The 20217-nt window shown below is 37.0% G+C and overlaps 1 protein-coding gene, 1 non-coding gene and 1 gene segment (V, D, J or C); all 3 read right to left on the bottom strand.

Moving 5' to 3' along the window:
* Nucleotides 1-220: 220 nt before the first annotated feature.
* LOC132847914 (polyadenylate-binding protein 1-like) lies at nucleotides 221-2387 on the bottom strand. The gene is made up of 6 exons (XM_060873408.1): nucleotides 2199-2387; nucleotides 1614-1636; nucleotides 1320-1404; nucleotides 966-1099; nucleotides 433-483; nucleotides 221-289 (listed from the first exon to the last, which is right to left on the bottom strand). The coding sequence occupies exons 1-6, from the start codon at nucleotides 2239-2241 to the stop codon at nucleotides 236-238; spliced, it is 390 nt and encodes a 129-aa protein (XP_060729391.1). The 5' UTR covers nucleotides 2242-2387; the 3' UTR covers nucleotides 221-235.
* Nucleotides 2388-14466: 12079 nt separating this feature from the next.
* Nucleotides 14467-14548, bottom strand: trnal-uag (transfer RNA leucine (anticodon UAG)). Its single transcript has one exon. It is a non-coding gene; the product is annotated as a tRNA-Leu (tRNA).
* A 3283-nt stretch (nucleotides 14549-17831) lies between these two features.
* Nucleotides 17832-18695, bottom strand: LOC132848106 (T cell receptor alpha variable 17-like). The segment is given in 3 exon segments: nucleotides 17832-17873; nucleotides 18216-18519; nucleotides 18656-18695. Coding segments are annotated over 3 exon segments (386 nt in total).
* Nucleotides 18696-20217: the final 1522 nt, after the last annotated feature.

Raw genomic sequence — 20217 nt, 5'->3', positions numbered from 1 at the left:
ACATTACAAAAATAAGTTTTTATTTTGTTGCATTAATTGGAGATTAACATTATTCAGGGAAAAAAAAAAGTATAAAAATTGTCTGAATTATCCCTTACATTATTACTATTATTAAATAAACAGTCATTAATATTTTAATTCAAAGTTTTTAATTAAAATAAAAATTTAAATTACATATAAATTAACATCAAATATAATGTACAGTATTTACAATATATACAGTTTATTGAAAATATTAGATGTTCTTCTTTCTCCTCGTCCTCTTCTTCTTCTTGAGTGAAGGAAAATGCTGAAAAAAGAAATGTATTCTATTCAGCAGATTTCTATTGAGCAGATTGAAGAAATTCAATCATTGCAAAGTGTGTGTAATGACTGCAGAATACAATTGTGTAGAATTTGTCTAAGAATTATTGTGTGCATCAGAGTACTTACCACGTCCTGGCCAGCTTCCCTCGCCTGAAGCACAGCAGCAATCTGCTCGACCTGCACACACGCATGAATATGATAGATGAAAGACTGCAATTTACTATCTGATTTGTGTATGAAGATTGTCATTTGGCTGCTCCCTGTTCGGGGTCACCACAGCGGATCGCCCTATCCACATGTTTTGATTTGGCACAGGTTTTATGTCTGATGCCCCTTTTTGACTCAACCTTCCAATTTTATCTGTGCTCGGGACTGGAACCGAGCGTTAACTGCTCATTGGCTGGCTTCGTTTTGGTATGATTGAATAAGCAAGTGATATACATGAATGTGACTATCTGTAAATAAGTCATTATTAGTAGGTGTGGCTTTGTTTCCACACAAGTAAAGCTAACTCATGTCAACTGCATGAATCAGACAGAACACAATTTATATATTGCTAAACATCTAGACAATTTACTAAAACATACAAAAAGAAAAAAGAAAGAGTAACCCCCTCTATGTGTGTGTTTATGTACGAGTGTGTGTATGTGTACACGTACATGGGCACGCAGACGGTTGGGCTCTGCAATCAAGTTGACCAGGTCGTAGTTGTTCTCTCCTTCGATAACCAACCTGGTTATGTGTTTGGCCCCAGTCGGGTGGATTTTCTCCACTAGGGGAAAGATGTACTCATCTGCAGAGAGAGAGAGAGAGAGAGAGAGAGAGAGAGAGATAGATGAGTGAGATGCTGCGTTGTCTTTTGTTTGGTTTTGTTTGGCTCCATATTCCAAAAGCAAGAGGAGTGTAAAGTAGACTGTATACACTGTTGTATTTAAGGAAACACTTAACATGCTGTGAGGAAGTGTATTTGAGCTGTATGTGTGTGTAAGTTTGTATATGACTGTGAGACTCACACAGCATCCTGATCTGTTCGTCCAGATCAGCTGACTCCAACATGTAGATAGTCAGGGGCTTCTGAGCTGGTGCAGGAACAGCAGACTGGGAAAGTAAAAGATTATTATTATTATTAACGTTGTTGTTGTAATTCGAAGTAGAATTAGTAGTAGAAAAAAAATAGAATTAATTAAACATCATAGATGTAGTTAATATATTATAATATATTGCAATATTAAGCAAAAATGTTGTGTTATTGGTGTGTGTGTGTGTGTGTGTGTTTAAATCTGTTTAGCTGCAGCACTGTTCAGTACCTCAGACTGGGAGATGAAGGAGCCTGTAGACAGAAAAACATAATACAATTTAAGTTAAAATACATTTAATTTTGGGGAGAGAGAGAGAGAGAGAGAGAGAGAGAGAGAGAGAGAGAGAGAGAATAATAATAAACTATAATTAAATAAAAGTCTGTAATGTTTCCTATTAACCCTTAAATACAATATGACCCTCACTGTGCTGTTGTGTAAATGAAATGATTAGCTACATTCTACAGGTAGAAAACACATTGTAACTAAAAGTCCGGAGCTAATCATGTATGTGTCTAATCACTATGTTACACCTGCTTTACTGTAAAACCTGTAGTGAGGATTGTGAAAAGTCACCAAACAACAGAGGAAATATTTTATTGTGAAATTAAAATCGATTCTTAAGTCAAGCTCATCGATTCGATTTTTACTGTCATTTATACCTGTGTCCAAGTTCGCTAGCACAGTAAGTAGCATTGTGCTAATTCACGTCAAAAGAGGATCTCGTTTAGATAGAAAACATTAGACTGTAACACGGTGTAATTTAAACCTGCTTTATTGTAAAAACACTATGACATTAAAGTCACATTCTCTTACCGTGAGCTGACTGAGTTTGGTCGGAAGGAGCGCGGAAATCCATGGAGTTTTCTTCTAAAATCTCTTTATTTTAGTGCAGATATTCAATGTTGCTCCGTTCAGCTCAGTGTTGTGTTTGGATTTAAAATGATTCGATGGAACGCGGCATCATAATAGAGGCAGTTTAAACATAAATAAACACGACGGATATGACGTGTGCACAGGTTCATAATTGTTGATAACAAGCATTAATAAAATATATCAAAAGGAAAAATAATAAAGCTATAATTATTAGTGAATTAAAAATATATTATTATTATTATTATTATTATTATTATTATTATTATTATTATTATTATTTCATTGCGAAGCTACAACCTACTGTATTCATGCTCTATGTCAGTGTATGTTCATGATCTAAAAGGCACACAGGAGATATTACAGTCTGTAGCCTACTGCAGAAGCTTTGTGAAAGTTTTAACTGAAATGAAAAATCTCATTTAATTAACAAACTTTATCTGATCATGTTACGTGCTGTTTGTAGGTTCTGTTTTTTTTTTTTGTTCGTTCCCTCTCTACCTTTTCTCCGCTGTCTCCTCAGATCCCTGCCATTGGACATCTTTCCTGTCAATCTTGATTATCCTGTGTGACATCACTCGTCGATCCACCAATCAACACCCGATCCCGCCTATTTAAACCCACCACCATTTATTCATGGAGTTCGCGCGTGTTTCTGTTGAACTTGAGCCGCGTTTGATAACCTGTGTGCTGATTTGCTTGTTGTGGTGTTTTTCCGTTTGTATATCAGACTGTTCGTTAACCCAGTTTGTTAGTCACTCGTTCTGCGTCTGTACGTTAGTGTTCATTCGCCCTGTGTTTGTGACTTTGTTTATATTGGGGAAAATGGACAGGTAAGTACGTCACGTGACCTACATTGTGCAACACGTAGGAAATCATTACTGTATTAGACACACTAGGTTAGGAGCGCGTGCCACCCTCTGTACGTTTTGTAGTGATGGTGAAGTGAAGCTTTCTTAAAGCAGTGAAGCTTTCAACCCAATTGTATCGGAATAAGGTTCATTACTCGAAGCTTTTCAAATCAGAGCTCGATGAGGACCTCTGCTGGTGAAAGCGCTATCACAGAATGTTCCACAACCAAACAACGTATTAATTTTAGAAGCAAAAATCAGTGGATTAACAAATTAAGGATAGATTTAATAAATAAATGAATCAATATATTAAATACATGACCAAAGCATGTTCCATTGCATATGTATGCTAACTCCAAACAAAAATGTAATAAAGATCACTTTTTCTATGGTGAATGTGGACATTTTTACTGTTTTTATAAAAGAATCAAACTCATGAATGTTGAAGGTACATAAGTGCAGAGACACTTTTACACGATTATAAATCTCCCTTACAGACTACTGTACTGTAGGCTAGATGGATGCTTTGTGCTTAATTATGTTTTATTAAAGATAAGCAGTCAGCAATCAGGTGTCCACCTGTTCAGCGTGACTATACAGACACACAGTCTTAGTTGTAAGTGTGAGCTCGTGACATGGACATTGTAAGTGTTTTGAATGGGTGATGCTTAAAGTGTAAATAACCAATGAAAGTGAGTGAGATATTGCTTAAAGAAATGCATACATAGTGGGATGGAAATGAATGTTGCTATAAGCTTGGGGGGAATTAATTGTAGTGATTTATGGGTAGCTTATGTGGTTTGATTTTTATTTAGGAACAGGATTTTCTCCACAATGCTGGGGCTGAGCTTATTTCTCTTCTTGCTAACCACTTCGCCAGCCTTAGAAAATACCCGTTCACAGGGTACAGAAGAGGCAGGAGAACACAAAAAGCTCAGGGCCAGCATGTATACATGGAGGTAAATTTGCTTGTGCCAAAACTGAAGTGGATTTTCAGAGCGGGGGATGTTGGGTTCACTCAGGTAATGCTGAACCTCAATGGTCGCATTGGCAGTGGCACTCTTCACCTTTCTTGTTTCCATCACCCATTGATCAAGATGATCCCACAGTCCTGTCCCTGAAAAGTGGAAAAATTTACAAGATTTTATATGTGCAGTAAAATACAATGGGCCAATTATAGACTTTATGTCCTACCTGAGGTGCCTGCAGCTGTTCAGATGATGTTTCCCTTACCTTTGTTGCACACTCAGCTGTAAGCCTTTTGATAGCATTCTGGGCATTGGATGGATTGCAAAACCCAATGGTTTTAAAACATGGATCCAGGAGAGTGGCAAGGGTCATTTGGCTTGCTGTTTCATAATGAGCCAACCTCTCAGACATTAGTGTGATGATGTTGGTGCCAAGCTGTGCTGCCTTCTCATTAGTCACATTTTTCACACCAGGAGAAAATGGGAATTGGTTTAAAAAGTGAGGAATTCATAAACAAACTCCACTACACCACCATTATGTAGCATATAGAATATTATTATTATTATTATTATTATTATACAGTCCTGCAGTAGCACCTCTACTTTCTGTGTGATTGATTCTAGGTTTTTAACAGAAAATTCTAAGTGTCCATATCCTCATTTTCTATTTATTCTGTTGCACATAAGGACAGGAGATTTCTTGATAAATACAAATCAGCATGTACTGAGCATTACCATAGTGTAGGTATTCCACTAGACCAAAGCCACAATGTCTCAGTATAGAGCACTGTAATGTTAGCTGGATCATAAAGTCACCTTTAACATCATACTATTGTCTGATTTCTGTTAAACCCTAACACTTTATTCATTGCTGGCTATAAGGGCTGAATTAGTGCTACTGTTTGTTGGAAATTGGTGAACTGTGTCATGGTAAGCAAAGAAAACTGTCAAAAGACATAAAAGTATTTTCCCTAATGTAAGTTACTTTATCTTAAACATATTAGATGTGTAGCCTCATTTCTATCAGTGTGTCTGTGACATTACTAAAACTACAATGTATTATATAATCACATCCAAACCCACTTTACCTTCTAAACATCATAAACAAGTGCTTAGTGCCCTGCAGCTGCAACCTAACAAATGCTGGCAGATAAAAATGTGTTGATGAAATCCTGAATGTCACAGTTCTAGTGGGAACAGAATAGAGTTAACTCAAACGTCAGAGACATCCGTAATCTCACAGTCATGTTTTAGAATAGATTCAGTAACAGAAACATTGACATTTAGCAATCAAATGTACATGCAGTTAAAGTGACAACAAACTTTCTACTGAACTTTCTACTCTCTAGAGTAGTTTCTTTATTTATTTATTTCATTTTCTGTACAATCTGTACAATATTATATGTACAATCAAACTTACATCTGTTCTGAGAGGTTTATAAAAGGACATTTCTCTAGTTCACATCCTACAAAGTAACATGCAGCTGTACATACATGCATAACATAACTAGTGTATCATGGACAAAACTGTCAAGAAACAATACAGTTCAATTAACTTAATTTCATTTCCTGTGCACCTGTAACACACTGTGGAGTGTTTGCTTGTTTTCTGCTTGTTTTCATTTATACCACAAAATTACCACAATTATCTTTTGTGTCTGTGGTTAACTGATAACAGGTTGGTAAAGGGAAGATCTTTAATGTGGTTTTATAAGTTTTTGTAAAGCCTTTAACTGACTCTGTAGCACTGTGCTCCAACCCATAGAGCACAATGATAGAGAGCAGAATCTGAGAGCTTTAGACCTCTGATAGTAAGTTCAGTAGAGTCTCTGCTTGTTTTTGACTCTAATTGATGATCATCAGGAGTGCTACCATCACTACTATATGACCTTCCGCCTTTATACAATAAAAACTGTGGTGCGCTGTTAGGATATTGTTTGTACCAGTAAAGCCAAACATGTTCACTGTTTGTCTCATATGAACATTTCAGAGTAACAGTGTCTGTTTCTTTCCCCACAATGTTGGCATCTTCATCCTTTGGTCCAATTTTATCTGCAAAACTGCCTGGAGTGAAAAAGAATATAAAGAAATAAATCTGCAAAGAATTTTTCAAAAGCAAATATTAACCTGGTAAATTAGGAAATTACTATATGCTTTAAAAACAAACATAAATATTATATAATACAATAAATGACCTGTAACTAGAGTGAGAATCAGTGGTGTGTATCTCACTATGTACAGTAAGTTGTATAGTTGAGCCATTTCTGAACACAGCTCTGTGACGATTCTGTATAATAGTGCTGTATGTGCTGAACTTTACACGTCTCTAGAAGGCCACACCCAGGAAGTGACACTGTTCAGGATGAAATCTTTGCTCACTAATAACAATAAATAGAACTTGAATTAAATATAACTTCTGGATAATGAATCATTTTAGTCCTAGAATGAATGAAACTGAGCTACAAACAGAGCTCAAAACATGGAAATTAATTCAGTTTCTACATCATTTTAAACTTACATATCTGCCTATACTGTATACAGTACACTTACTGTACACTAATATTGCCTAAAAACCCTGTAGATATTTACATGTGAATAATTATTTTCTGATTATAAATACCATTATTATTTTTAAAATGAGTGCATAATGATGGGCTTGAAGTTTTATTAGATTTTGTTTCATTTATGTTAGTTCAGTTACTGAGCCTGACTGTCTGGGGGAAATAGAAGCTGGTACAGAGTTTGGCAGATGTTCTGTCCAGACGTTCTCATTCCTTCTTCCAGTCTAGGGAGGTGATGTTCACAAAACTGGTGGCTTTATAAATGTAGACTTTCTGGTAAGAATCCTTTACTGAACTAAGAGAGAACCTGATGATATTTTCAGCATCATTATCTGTTGTAGTGTCTTGTGCTGCGAGACATCATGTACTTTTCATATTAAACAGTGCTACAGCTGCACAGGATACTCTTTATATCGCCACTAAGCCACTAACCACTAAGTGACTAACCACTAAGCCACCGTGCTTTAGTTGTATCCGAACTACCTCGGGTCACGGGGAGCCTGTGCCTATCTCAGGCGTCATCGGGCATCAAGGCAGGATACACCCTGGATGGAGTGCCAACCCATCGCAGGGCACACACACACTCTCATTCACTCACGCAATCACACACTATGGACAATTTTCCAGAGATGCCAATCAACCTAACATGCATGTCTTTGGACTGGGGGAAGAAACCGGAGTACCCGGAGGAAACCCCCGAGGCACGGGGAGAACATGCAAACTCCACACACACACAAGGTGGAGGCGGGAATCGAACCCCAACCCTGGAGGTGTGAGGCGAACGTGCTAACCACTAAGCCACCGTGCCCCCCAAATATTTAAATTATTAAATATATTTTTTAAAGTGATGTCACTGTATTAGGGGCTTCAGCGTCATCAGAAAAAGATAAATATTTATATAAACAAATGAATAAATAAATAAACAAATCCTGTTCTTTTAATAATTTTTAATACATATGGTGGCCCAGAAAGACCAGGCACAAAAAAATAGATGTCATTTGTAAACCATACAAACCATACAAACAACAGCAACAAAATAAGGAGCAACTTTAAATTTACCACACTGATCGGCCTCATCCAGGATGGTGACGAGTCTGCTTACAGACTGGAGGTGGAACGGCTGGCTGTCTGGTGCAGCCTTAACAACCTGGAGCTGAACACGCTCAAGACAGTGGAGATGATCGTGGACTTTAGGAGAAACCCCCCTGCTCTCCCCCCACTCACCATCATGGACAGCATTGTGACAGCAGTGGAGTCATTCAGATTCCTGGGAACCACAATCTCCCAGGACCTGAAGTGGGACATTCACATTGACTCCATTGTGAAAAAGGCTCAGCAGAGGTTGTACTTCCTTCGCCAGCTGAAGAAGTTCAACCTGCCACAGGTTCTGCTGAAACAGTTCTACACTGCAATAATTGAATCCATCCTCTGCACTTCAGTGACTGTTTGGTTTAGCTCAGCCACCCAATCCGACCTCAGGAGACTACAGAGGGTAGTCCGGACTGCTGAGCGAATCATTGGCACAACTCTCCCTACACTCCAAGACCTGTACTTCTCCAGAGTGAGCAAAAGGGCAAAGAAAATCACTCTGGACCCCTCACATCCAGCACACTTACTATTTGAACTGTTGCCATCTGGCCGACGCTACAGAGCCCTGTGTACCAAAATGACCAGATATAGGAACAGTTTCTTCCCTCAGGCAATACATCTGATGAACACTTAACATTCATCTGATGAACACCTAACATACACAGAACAATACCTATTCTTACATTGTCTGCAAGTACGCATTTATATTTTATTTTGCACATCTACATTTGAATTTGCACATCTTTACTTTAATTTGCACACTTATATTACAATTGCACATACAACTGTCTATTATTTATATGTTCATGTCTTACCATTGCTACATGTTTACACTGTGGAGCTCCTGTACTAGGAAAAATTCCTCGTATGTGGAAACATACTTGGCAATAAAGACCTTTCTGATTCTGATTCTGATTCTGATTCTAAATGAAATCTACCAAAGGAGAGAATTAAACTTCTGGGCCACTATAATAAACCCTTAAAGGGGTGTGTTAAATATATTTTATACAGAATTACTGGTATTAATATAGACAGCTCAAATACTTTGGTATTTAGAACACAATGAATTATACTTTCATTGATTAATTCTTAATAAATGGATAAATAAATAAACCCTTAGAGCGAATATGTTTACATCTTCAGTAACATTCTTGGTTGGTCTTTGTTCAGAGAAATACTTTTATATATTATAAAGATTATAAAGGACCGGTTCACAAATAACAGTGTACCATTTAAACATGTTATAGAATAATTTATAGCATTTTTTTTTACTTACCAGTTCACTGTTTTTTTTTATGAATGAACAATATTTTTGTAGTGATGTCAGTAAGTTGGGCTTTACTGTACTCAAACAACAACAGTAGCATTTATTATTGGTCCAGAAATTATGGATGATCTTCAAAAACAAATTGACATCATAGACAGATGACTAAAAAAGTGAGTGTAAACATGTAAATAGCTCCATCTTGTGAGAAAAGCATGGCTTTGCTCCAGTCATGTGTAGTGCTTTTTGTACAGTGTGGTTGGGTTTCCTCCTGAGTTTTAGCTGTTGAGTTTATCTCTGGGGTTTTCTACAGGTACACAAAATGTGTCTATAAAGTCCTGCTTCATTGTTCTTTGTGAGAAACACTGTTAGTGATTAAAGATTATATATATATATATATATATATATATATATATATATATATATATATATATATATATATATATATATATTATTGTTTTTTCTCACTGTTTTATTTCTCACTATTTGTTTACAATGCAGATTTCAGTAGGTCCGAATAGGATTATTATGTTGGCTTTGTAGAAGCCAACATTCTGTTTTCCTGTTTAAGCTTAGACAAAAATTTATCAAGAGTAACTCCTCCTAGGGCTTTCGAGCCACATGCACCAAATGCGGATATGTTGTAGTACCCGGTCTGAAGTTTGTTGCTGTTACTTTTTTAAGCGATCCGAGTTCCGGTACTTCTGGTACCGGGTCTCAAATGGCCTTTTTTCCCATAGACTCCCATTATAAACTTTGGAGGTTTATAACGTGGCAAACTTTCAAACTATGTACACCAAACTTGGCTAGCTCCTTTAGGGTGATACACTAAACAAAGTTTTAAATTGGTGTACCGACTGGCCTTTCGGTTGTCCCGCAGCCCCGCCCCCAAAATATGCAAAATCAAAAAACTTTTTACAACATGGACATGTGACATATCAAAACACTCAGAACAATCAGGGGAAGTAATTCACGGGTATTCTGATGATGTCTCATGCTCGTCTCTACTACGTCTCTACAAATGTTTTGGCACCCTAGCTTTCTGTCTACTTCCAAAAGTAACACTGACCCTTATGTCCACTCACCTCCAAAAAGCACCGGCCTTTGCGAATACTTGCATCGTCAAAGCCAACATCAAAGTTTGTCACGACGAACTTTACAAATCTAGTTTCGGTTTTATTTTCATTTAAGTATAAAAAATTATTAAAGAGCCAGATGTTACGTTCCTTCAAGCAAGCCAAAAGTGATTGTAAGCTGTTTCAGTCATTTTTATAGGGAAATAAAGCTGTGTGTCGTCAGCATATAAATGAACACACACTCCATACTTATTGAAAATAGAGGCAAGTGGAAACATATATAGAGTAAACAAAACTGGTCCAAGGATTGATCCTTGAGGAACTCCAGAGTTAACGGTATGGCAGAAGAGGACTACTGACCTATGTGAACATTGAACCATCTATTTGTAAGATAAGAGCAAAACCATTGTAGAATAGTCCCACAAATGCCCACAGCTTTCTCTAAGTGTGTAAGGAGTATCTCATGATCAACTAAATCAAAAGCAGAGCTAAGATCTAATAAAACTAAGGCCACAGATCGTCCAGAGTCAGTTTCCGTAAGAATGTCACTTAAAACTCTCAACAGAGCAGATTCAGTACTGTGTAATGCTTTAAATCAAGACTGTAATGTTTCCTGTACCGAGTTCATGGTTAGATAAATTAGCAGTTGAGTTATAAGATTTTTTTTTCATTTATCTTGGAAATAAAAGGCAAATTTGAAATGGGACAAAATGTGAAAATACAGCAGAATCAAGATTAGGTTTCTTTAGATAAGGTGTTAGCACAGCATTTTTGAGATCTTTTGGGAAAAAGCCAGTAGACAAGCATTTATTAATAAAAGTAAGATAAATAAGAGACCTGGACCAGGACCATTGTAAATTTGTCTGAGAAATAGGGGTGGAATCATGTCCTGGGGACAGATAGTTGGTTTTAATTTACTGACTATATCCATAAGTGAAGCCAGGTACATGGGCTCAAACTCAGACCAGGTCGAAAAACACACTGGAGCATCATGAAATGTTATCACTGAATTTGATATCTGAGATCTTAGAACTGTCTACAAAATATTTCCCAAAAATTTCACCGAGGGTTAGAGAAGGCTTTAAAAAAGTATGCACAGGATGGTTTAAAACAGAATTAACAATAGAAAACAGAGCTTGAGGTTTATGACGATTTTTTGCAACAAGTTCTGATAAATACGTACATTTTGCAGCCTTTGCCGCTTTCTGAAAAGTATGATAATAGTCTCTTAAAATTTCAAAGGAGATCTGTAGTTTGTCTTTTTTACCATTTACACAGCACGTCTGCAAACCTGCCGAAGAGAGCGTGTAGTGTCATTATGCAAGGGCACTGGGGCTGGTTTATGATTTTTATGCCGCAACAGAGTTCATACATTTATAGAGTTAAATAGTGAGGTGTGAATCAGTATCTAAGGTGTCCAGGATGCTATCAGTCTCCAGAGAGTTCCGTACATTAAGATAGGCTTTGGAGAAATCCTGACTGGATCGTTGAGTAAAACAGCAAGTTAAACATACTGATGTTGAGTTTCTAGTACTATGGGCAAGGGTAGTAAGGGGAAGGTAAAAACTATGGGCTTGTGCTCAGAAAAAACAGCAATACTAAGATCAAAGCTTGTAATAGATAAGCCATGAGTTAAAACCAAGTCGAGAGTACGGCCATCGCCATACAGTGACATCGCTTCTTTGCTGCTTCTTCTCTACCTCTTGCCACCCACAGCTGGACGGAAGAGGACACAAAATAAGTCCAAGTGATGCAGTGGACAAAATGGTGCACTTTCATAAGGTACACTATTATGCCTCATTTGTAAATTACACGAGACATTTTTTTAGATATTTGCACTTGCTAGATTTTCCTGTCTATATGTTGCTTTTAAGTGCATTCCTTCTAGGGATGTGACAGTGAGGAAATTTTCCCACTGGTTAATAGATGTGTGACAACATCGGTAATACCGGTATCACCAGGGGGTGAAGCGGAGTTTTTCCCTCTTTTGCTCCTCGCTTTTAAATCGCTAACTTGAAAGTGAAAGTAAAATGAGCAATGCACAGGCATGCATAACAGTGCCCATTTCTCTTGCGTGTGAGCGTGAAGCTCAACTTTCATAAGGATGAAGAGCCCGATCTCATGAAAGTGCGTATCAATAGCACGATTTTCTGTTTCTATGTGGCGTTCTATTGAAACTCAGAAATTAATTTTCTTGCACTTCTGAATGCACTTCTGAATGCACTTCTGGCGTACATATAATATGTCCCTACCCCACACCACTACCCATTGCGTATCATATGCATGCAAAAAGTAATTTAAGTGTATAGATAGCACGCCAAATACAAACAAAAACTTGTGGTAAAGATACGCATTAGTAGGAGATCGTGTTGGAGCAAACTGAAAACGCTTGCTCCACGCCAGTGTTCACGCACCGTTATGAATGGCCGTGACCATTTTACTTTCACTTTTAAATTAGTGCCAATTAGGGGGTGGCAATTGCTTGAATGTTGGGTTAATTATTATTCTTAAAGTATAAAGACAAACTCGCTTAAATATGCGCTTTAATGTTTCGCTTTAAAACCAAATCTTCCACCATCATCTTGTCAGACTGTGAGGTGAAATCTGACTCCTGCTGTTGATCTGTGCTGTGACTCTTGCTTAGCTTACACTGCATGGAGCAGACACGTACAGTTTTTTATTGCAGTGTAAATTCTAACTGAACTGAATGATTTTTATTACTATACAAAATCAAAACGATGGTGGGGGCCGCGGTGGTCAAGTGCACTTAAGTGGTGTTGCGGCTAGTTCCTTTCAAATGAATGGGTATTACTAACCAGTATGTCCCAATTATTTGGGAGGAATGTTTTTTTCCAGTGAAGCAAATCTTAAATCACAGGGGCAGTTTACAAATTCTATTACATTAACATGGACCAGCAAGTACCAGATTCACTTGAAGGTGTACACATTTATAATATTTTTTTTTTCTTCTTTTAGTCATGCTGCAGCATCAGTGAATATGTGCAGGAAAGAGAGGGTAAACAACCATACTTCCTTGCAGTTGGCCGAACCCAGAAGACGATTGATACCTTCTACATCGCCGTTGACAAACAGCTCATCCTCTGCCAAGCCACCAGCTCATTGGGTGCTTTTGATGAACTGTTTAAATCCCACTACGTGTTCAACTTGTCTTATGATAAGTCCCTGGTCCATTTCTACACTTTTCTGCAGACAACTGTCTACAACATTGGTGTCACCACAACAGATGAGTCTCCAAGAGTTTGTGAGTTGCAGGCAAAACTTTTGAATGACATATGAATATGTTCATATGTTTCATTTGTCAAGCAGTGCATGCTACCAGCCAGGGCCTAATAACTCATTTGCAAATTGGCCACAGTTTCTATCCAGGCACCAAGTTTAAGTTAGTTTGTGCACAAGATCATTGTAGGCGTCAGTTTTCAACATTTTCAGGTTTAAATGTACGAAGTGTTTGAAAGTGATGAAAAAGATGAGATAAAAGTAGACTCTTAAAATTTACAAGCCTTTTGACTTACAAAGTGCTTATGGTGGAGATGACAGCCTTTATATTCTACCATCGTTTTCTCTGTAAATGTGCATTGAGTTGTATGGTGCTTGGATATTATTGTCTTTATTAAAAAAGTTGAATTCCTCATATGTTTCTTTTTTTCTTGTAGTGAAAAAGCATTTTCAGAACATTGAATGTAACACAACTGTCATGAATACATGGTAAAGTGTTAACACTGAATGATCTAAATGAACACTTTAAGAGTAAGGGAATAACATGATATAGAGTTGAAAATACACTTTAAAGTGTCATAAAATAACACTGTGAATGTTAGGAATTAACACCCCCAGTGAAAAGGAATAACATGTTTAGTGTAAAAAAAATACTCTTAAATGTGTTAAGAAACAACACTCTGAGTGTTACATTTTAACACTATTATGGAGTTAAAATATTAACACTATCCAAAGTGTTAATTTAACTCTGAACTGGTGTCGATTATATAAACTCTGGGAAAGTGTTAAATTTAACACTATGGGAGTTGAAATAACACTGATGTTTTTGCTGTGTACTGTGCAACAAAATTTTACCATTGTAAATACAAATACACTGACTGAACAGGTGAGATAATAAATAACTGTCTAAAAAGACTATGCGGTGCCTTCAAAAGTTTCTCTGACAGCAGTGGGATTTAAACCCATGCCTCCAAAGAGCGGCAACAGGATGCAAGCTAGTGTGAGCGTGTAAGTTTACCAGCACAGAAATATGGACCTATGGAAATATGGACAGAATAAAGTTAAGATGCAGACCCAGTGCTAGGTTATCATGCCCCACTCTAGCAGACACTCACAGAAGAGGCAGGACACTAAAACATTGGACAGGACACTTGAAACATTTCCCTGGCAGCGGTGGGATTTGAACCCACACCTCCAAAGAGACTGGAGCCTAAAACCAGCACCTTAGACCACTCGGCCACGCTACCCACAGTCATGCGGGCCTTTATAGTCTTCTGCTTTCTGCCAAGAAGGAACATTCTGTCATGAACTTGCTTATGTCAACTAACAAGCATCTGTGTCCAACCAGCACAGAAATACAGCCCAGAGTTGTGAAAGATGCAGATCCAGTGCTAGCTTATCACACTCCACTCTAGCACAGACTCAGTGAACAGTTAGGAAGCTTAATCAGTGCATTAAAAAGTTCCACTGGCATTTGTACACACACCTCCAAAGAGGCTGAAGCCTAAACCCAGCACCTTAGACCACTCAGCCACACTGCCTGCAAGCCTCAGGACACGAAGGGCCTGTGTGCAAAGACGCTTGCACGCTCGTCCCATGCAAGCTTCTTAAAAGAAATGCGTTTAAACAGGGTCTAGCTCATTACACCCTTTAGAAACACCTAGAACTAGGGCTAGATTTTTACATCCCACTCTAGTACAGACCAGGTGGAAAATATTCAGTGTGCAACAATTGAAGGTGTTGAGGTTAAGAGGTGGTCAGCGATGAGGATGGATTAACAGTCCATTGCCTTAACCTCTCAGCCACCACATCAAGCAAAAAAAAAGCTTCCCAAACACACTATGATAAGCATGGGGTCTTTAAATGTAGCAAAAATAAGTCTAGCACTAAAAAACTTACTTTATTTGATTAGTTTTAAAAGCTCTCCAACACAGAAGGAGTCAACATTTAGAATATTGTGCCATTTCACTTTATTTGCACAAATGATTTACACAAATCACTAAAACTAACAATGGAGTAAAACAAATTCACTCCGCTGCCTCGCCATGTTTCCTTTATGTAAATGTCTACATTGTTTAGCAGTTATAATCTGCTGAGTACTTCTCAAAACATTTAAAATAATAATTAAGTGTATTCTGTTTTGGTGTATACTACTATATTGTTTTATATCATATGTATTGTAATGCTTGTGTTTGTGTTTATAAGACGTGCATTTGAGGGGAACAAGCGGGATTACCCGGCGTGATATATGGACTCGTTCAGTCTTACGATATTCTAAAGATGCCCTTCTACTCACTCTATTACTACAAGAGAGCTCACCAGCTTAGGTGTGTAATGTGAGTGTATAGTGTGTTTTGTTTTGTTAAATATAAAGTTAATTGCAATAAAATCACTATGAAACATGTGTATAAATAGAGCATTTACATAGATAATAAATGGATAAAGAAATGAACATAAATGGAACATATTAACTATATAAATAGAACATTATTTGCCTCAGTGTTTTCCCACTGGTTCTCTGGTTTTGTCACGAACGCAGGGATAAAAGACCCAAATGCAGGTTAGCATTTAAAAAAAAACAAGGATTTATTAACAAAAACACGAAACATAACACGGACTAGAGACAGGACAAAACAACCAAAGACACCAGAGGATTCAACTAAATTAGAGCTCAACTAAATACTAAATCATGATTAGACACATAAGGAACAGGTGTGCAGAAGCGGGTAGGAAGAGACAAGGGCGGGGCAGACATGTAACACAAAACATAAACAAATGCACGTGGCCAAAGTCCGGGTTGAGTCCTGACAGGTTTCCTCCCTTAGGCCAAAGACATGCGTTGTAGACTGATTAGCATCTCTAAATTGTCTGTAGTGTATGAAAGAGTGTGTACTGTAAGTGCTTGTGTGATTGTGCCCTGTGATAGACTGGCATTGTGTACAGGTTGTATCTACTGGGATAGAGACTCAGACAGGGTACACTGCTTCACCATGTATCCCAGAAAAACTTCAAACCATAACAAATCAGCAATAACTAACCAGCCGTTAGCAGCAATTAGCATTGTTTAGCAACAGTTATAACCTCTTGCCAAAGAGGAGGTATATGGATGTAATTAATGAGGATTTGAAGCTAGTGGGTGCAAGTGTTGAGGATGCAGAAGATAGGTAGTAGTAGTAGTAGCCTTTATTGTAGGGGGATAGGGATAGGTGGAGGGATAGGTGGAGAGAGATGATTCGCTGTGGCGACCCCTGAAGGGAAAAGCCGAAAGAAGAAGAAGAGCAACAGTTATAACAATTAACTGAAACTAGCAGCATTTAACTGAAATAACAGTGATGAACTGAAACTATCAGAGTTTGGCAGCAATTACAGCGATTAACTGAAACTAGCAGCGTTTAGCAGCAATTACAGTGATTAATTGAAACTATTTGCTTTTAGCCACAGTTACAGTGATTTACAACAACTAGCAGTGTTTAGCAGCAGTTACGGTGATTTACAACAACTAGCAGTGTTTAGCAGCAGTTACAGTGATTTACAACAACTAGCAGTGTTTAGCAGCAGTTACAGTGATTTATAATAACTAGCAGTGTTTAGCAGCAGTTAGTGATTTATAATAACTAGCAGTGTTTAGCAGCAGTTAGTGATTTATAATAACTAGCAGTGTTTAGCAGCAGTTACAGTGATTTACAACTAGCAGTGTTTAGCAGAAGTTACAGTGATTTATAACAACTAGCAGCGTTTGCTAACAGTGATCCTAACAGAAATGAGGATCACCAATATTGAATTTTGCTTTGTATTTTGCTTTATATTTTTTAACACTAATATTACACATACAATATTGTGACTGTTTATCATTTCTTTTTCTTTTTTTATTATCATATGCATAAGTTTAAGAACTTGGGTTATATTGTTTCATGATTTCCCCAATGTCCATGTAGACTGGCTTCTCCCTCGGCTATGCCTTCGTCAACTTCAAGCATCGAGCTGACGGTAAACACCATACAGAACACAGGAGAACTCTGTTTTTTACACTATTTCTGCATTTTAATGCCAGTTTATAGCCTACTTAAGCCTACATGTGTAGTTTCTCTATTAAGCTCAGTTTTGAACCCCTTATGGATCAGCCCATGCTCATCATGTGGTCTCTGAGAGATCCAGCTCAGAGGAACAGCTGCGTAGGAAAACTGATCATTAAAAACCTGTGCAGGTCCGTGGACAACGTGACCCTTTTTGAAACCTTCTCCGGCTTTGGGAAGGTCCTGTCATGCAAGGTTCAGTATTTGAACTGTTTGGATCTGAAAGGCATCTGTGTAGCATGATTAGCATGTTGTTTTTAAATAGTAAAGTCCTGTATTAATTTTGTGTGTTGACATGGCCTGTCTCTCCTGAAGGTTACAAGGAAGAGAGATGAATCGGTAAGTTTTAAATTTGACATTTTAACAGATAACAATGTTAACAGATTCTAAGTAGAGAAAGGTCATTCACACACAGTTATAATTCACTGCCTAACAGGTAGTAAAGAGCTGTTGCAGATCACAGCTTGTAATAAAGCCTGTTTACGAAGCCCTCACAAATCTGAAAAGAGAAAAACAGACCAAGAAACAAAAAATAAGTCCTATAAATAAGTGCAAAAGAGTATTAAATAACACCAGTGATTATATATTTTTTGTAAATAAATTCAGTATATAACAGTTTCAACGTTGTCTTACAGAACTTAGAGATACCTGCACCATATATATACACACAAGAACTGCCTGGCAACAGCACACACATTCTATAAAATGTAAATTATAGGAAGAGGAACATTTTCTTTGCATACTAGTTTTGCATACTAGTTTTGCTTATTTGCTTTGACATATAAAATATAACAAAACTGTGAGTTAGTTTCCAGTGCAGTGCAGCTGGATTTCCTGTCACTGTGGGCTTCAGAGCACAGTAGTATAGAGCAGAGTCTGATACAGCAGCAGAGGAGATGATCAGATCCACTTGTTTATTTTTATCATCAACTTCAGCAGACAGACGTGGTGGCATTGGGTCACTTTTCAATCCAGTTCGAGTGATAAAAAAAGGAACTCAGCTTTAGATTTTGGAGTTTGTTTGTACCACTGCAGGTTATTTACTGAACCACTGTTTTTGTAGCTGCAGGACAGAGTAACATTATCACCTTCATCTACAGCTTTATAAGTGAAAAGTGTCTCTATTTGTTCTGCCATTGGGTCACCTGTCATAGAAAAGAGAGCATAATGTTTTTCTTTTTGAGTTACATAACTAAGACTCATATTCTGATTTTTCTTACATCACACAGACTAATCAGTCATTACCACTGTTCCTTTCTGAAAAGATCAATGTTAACTTACCTAATGAAACCCACAGACACATGAATATAAGAGTGAACATGATGACTGATGTCTTTCTCTAAACCATTACATTAATATCAACAGAACCGATAAATACACTGTAGTGTCTTCTTCGAGGAAAAAATTAAAATCCACATTTTGTGTACAGTTTCTTAAACTTTTTTTGAAAGAGACATGGTTGTACAGTGAAAGTAGCACATTTTTATCTGAGGCCGGCTTTATTGCTGTATCCTGCCCCGTTGTGGAATAACAGATTATAACTTTTTCAGAATATTTTCATTAATTCCTTCCAAAAGATGATTTTCAAAGTTAATTTCTAAATGTATTTCTTAAGCCAGATTAGTCAGTATTCTATTGGATAAATAGATACATGTTTAATTCTAAATTTTACAAAGCTAAATTCTAAATTTTATTTTAGAGACTATCCACTTAAAATACTACATAAAACCTTATAAAAGCATGCGTATAACATCTGCACAGTCCTTTTTGTAAATTTACATCAATGATTTTTACAGATGACATCATAAAACGGTAAAGTTGATCTCCCTAATGTGTATTCATGGGGACCACAGGAGCCTGTGTCAGCTTCACACAACATTTTTTCTTTTTTCCCCTTATTTTGTGTGCTATACCATTTTCTAAATTTATTTTCTCCCTTTTTTGTTAGATTTTTTTTTTTTTTTTTTTACAAACCATTTAGTTGGATTCCTTGTGTTTTTCCTGTTGCTCTCTGGATCATCTGGATTTAAGGACATTAGTTAATTAGTTATTCATTTTTAACATAAAACTAATCCTTTTTTTCATCCCCTGTTGTTGTTTATGGTCAACTGTCTTCAAATGAAAGAATGACTTGGGGTTAGGGTTCATTTTACAACTTGTCTAGAATCATTTCCTTACAATTTAATCTAAAGTTCCTCTTCGGCTCTTAGAGAAGTTTATTAACATGAGTAATGAGCTTAATCTACCTCAAATTAGACAAGTGGAGGGATGTAGTGAGTGTATTTCACCATCAACAAAAGCTGACTTATCTAAAATATAAAAGCTGATTTTTTTTTTTACTTAAGCTAAAATCAATATTTAATTTAACTATTAACTTAACTATTAATAAAGACAGGAATGTGATGTCTTTTTAAAATATGCATTACCTTTTACATTATGTGGTAAATAATATTAAAAAATGTTACTCTTTTTTTAGTATGTTTTTAAATCCTCTGCATCCTTGCTGTAGCCTTCCACATAACTGGAACATGTAATACTGTAGTTGTCTTCATCTCCAACACAGTTTGAGATATTACCAGCCATTAGGAAATGTAAAATAAAATTTCTATCAGCATTAAAACTTGGCCTAAACTTGGCTTCACAAGGGGTTAAAAGGGAATTCTACGTTTGTGCCTTTTAAACAAAAGGCACAAACGTAGAATTCCCCTTTAACCCCTTGTGAAATCAAACTGGGAAATGAAGACATAAGCATAGTATACACTAATTTAACAAAATCTTTTTCTTCACTGCACCACTACACTTCACCTGCCAAAAATCCCATGTCAATCACTGCGGCAACACAC

Source organism: Tachysurus vachellii, chromosome 7, assembly GCF_030014155.1.
Source record: "Tachysurus vachellii isolate PV-2020 chromosome 7, HZAU_Pvac_v1, whole genome shotgun sequence".
Classification (NCBI taxonomy): Eukaryota; Metazoa; Chordata; class Actinopteri; order Siluriformes; family Bagridae; genus Tachysurus; species Tachysurus vachellii.
This window is presented reverse-complemented; position numbering and strand designations above follow the sequence as displayed.

Bases quoted from the DNA above. Each gene is read 5' to 3' on its own strand.
- LOC132847914 (XM_060873408.1), bottom strand. From the start codon at position 2,241: ATGGATTTCCGCGCTCCTTCCGACCAAACTCAGTCAGCTCACG. The intron at 1,405-1,613 runs GTACTGAACAGT...TTACTTTCCCAG, and splicing joins CCTTCATCTCCCAGTCTGAG to TCTGCTGTTCCTGCACCAGC. The intron at 484-965 runs GTACGTGTACAC...GCGTGTGTGCAG, and splicing joins CCAACCGTCTGCGTGCCCAT to GTCGAGCAGATTGCTGCTGT.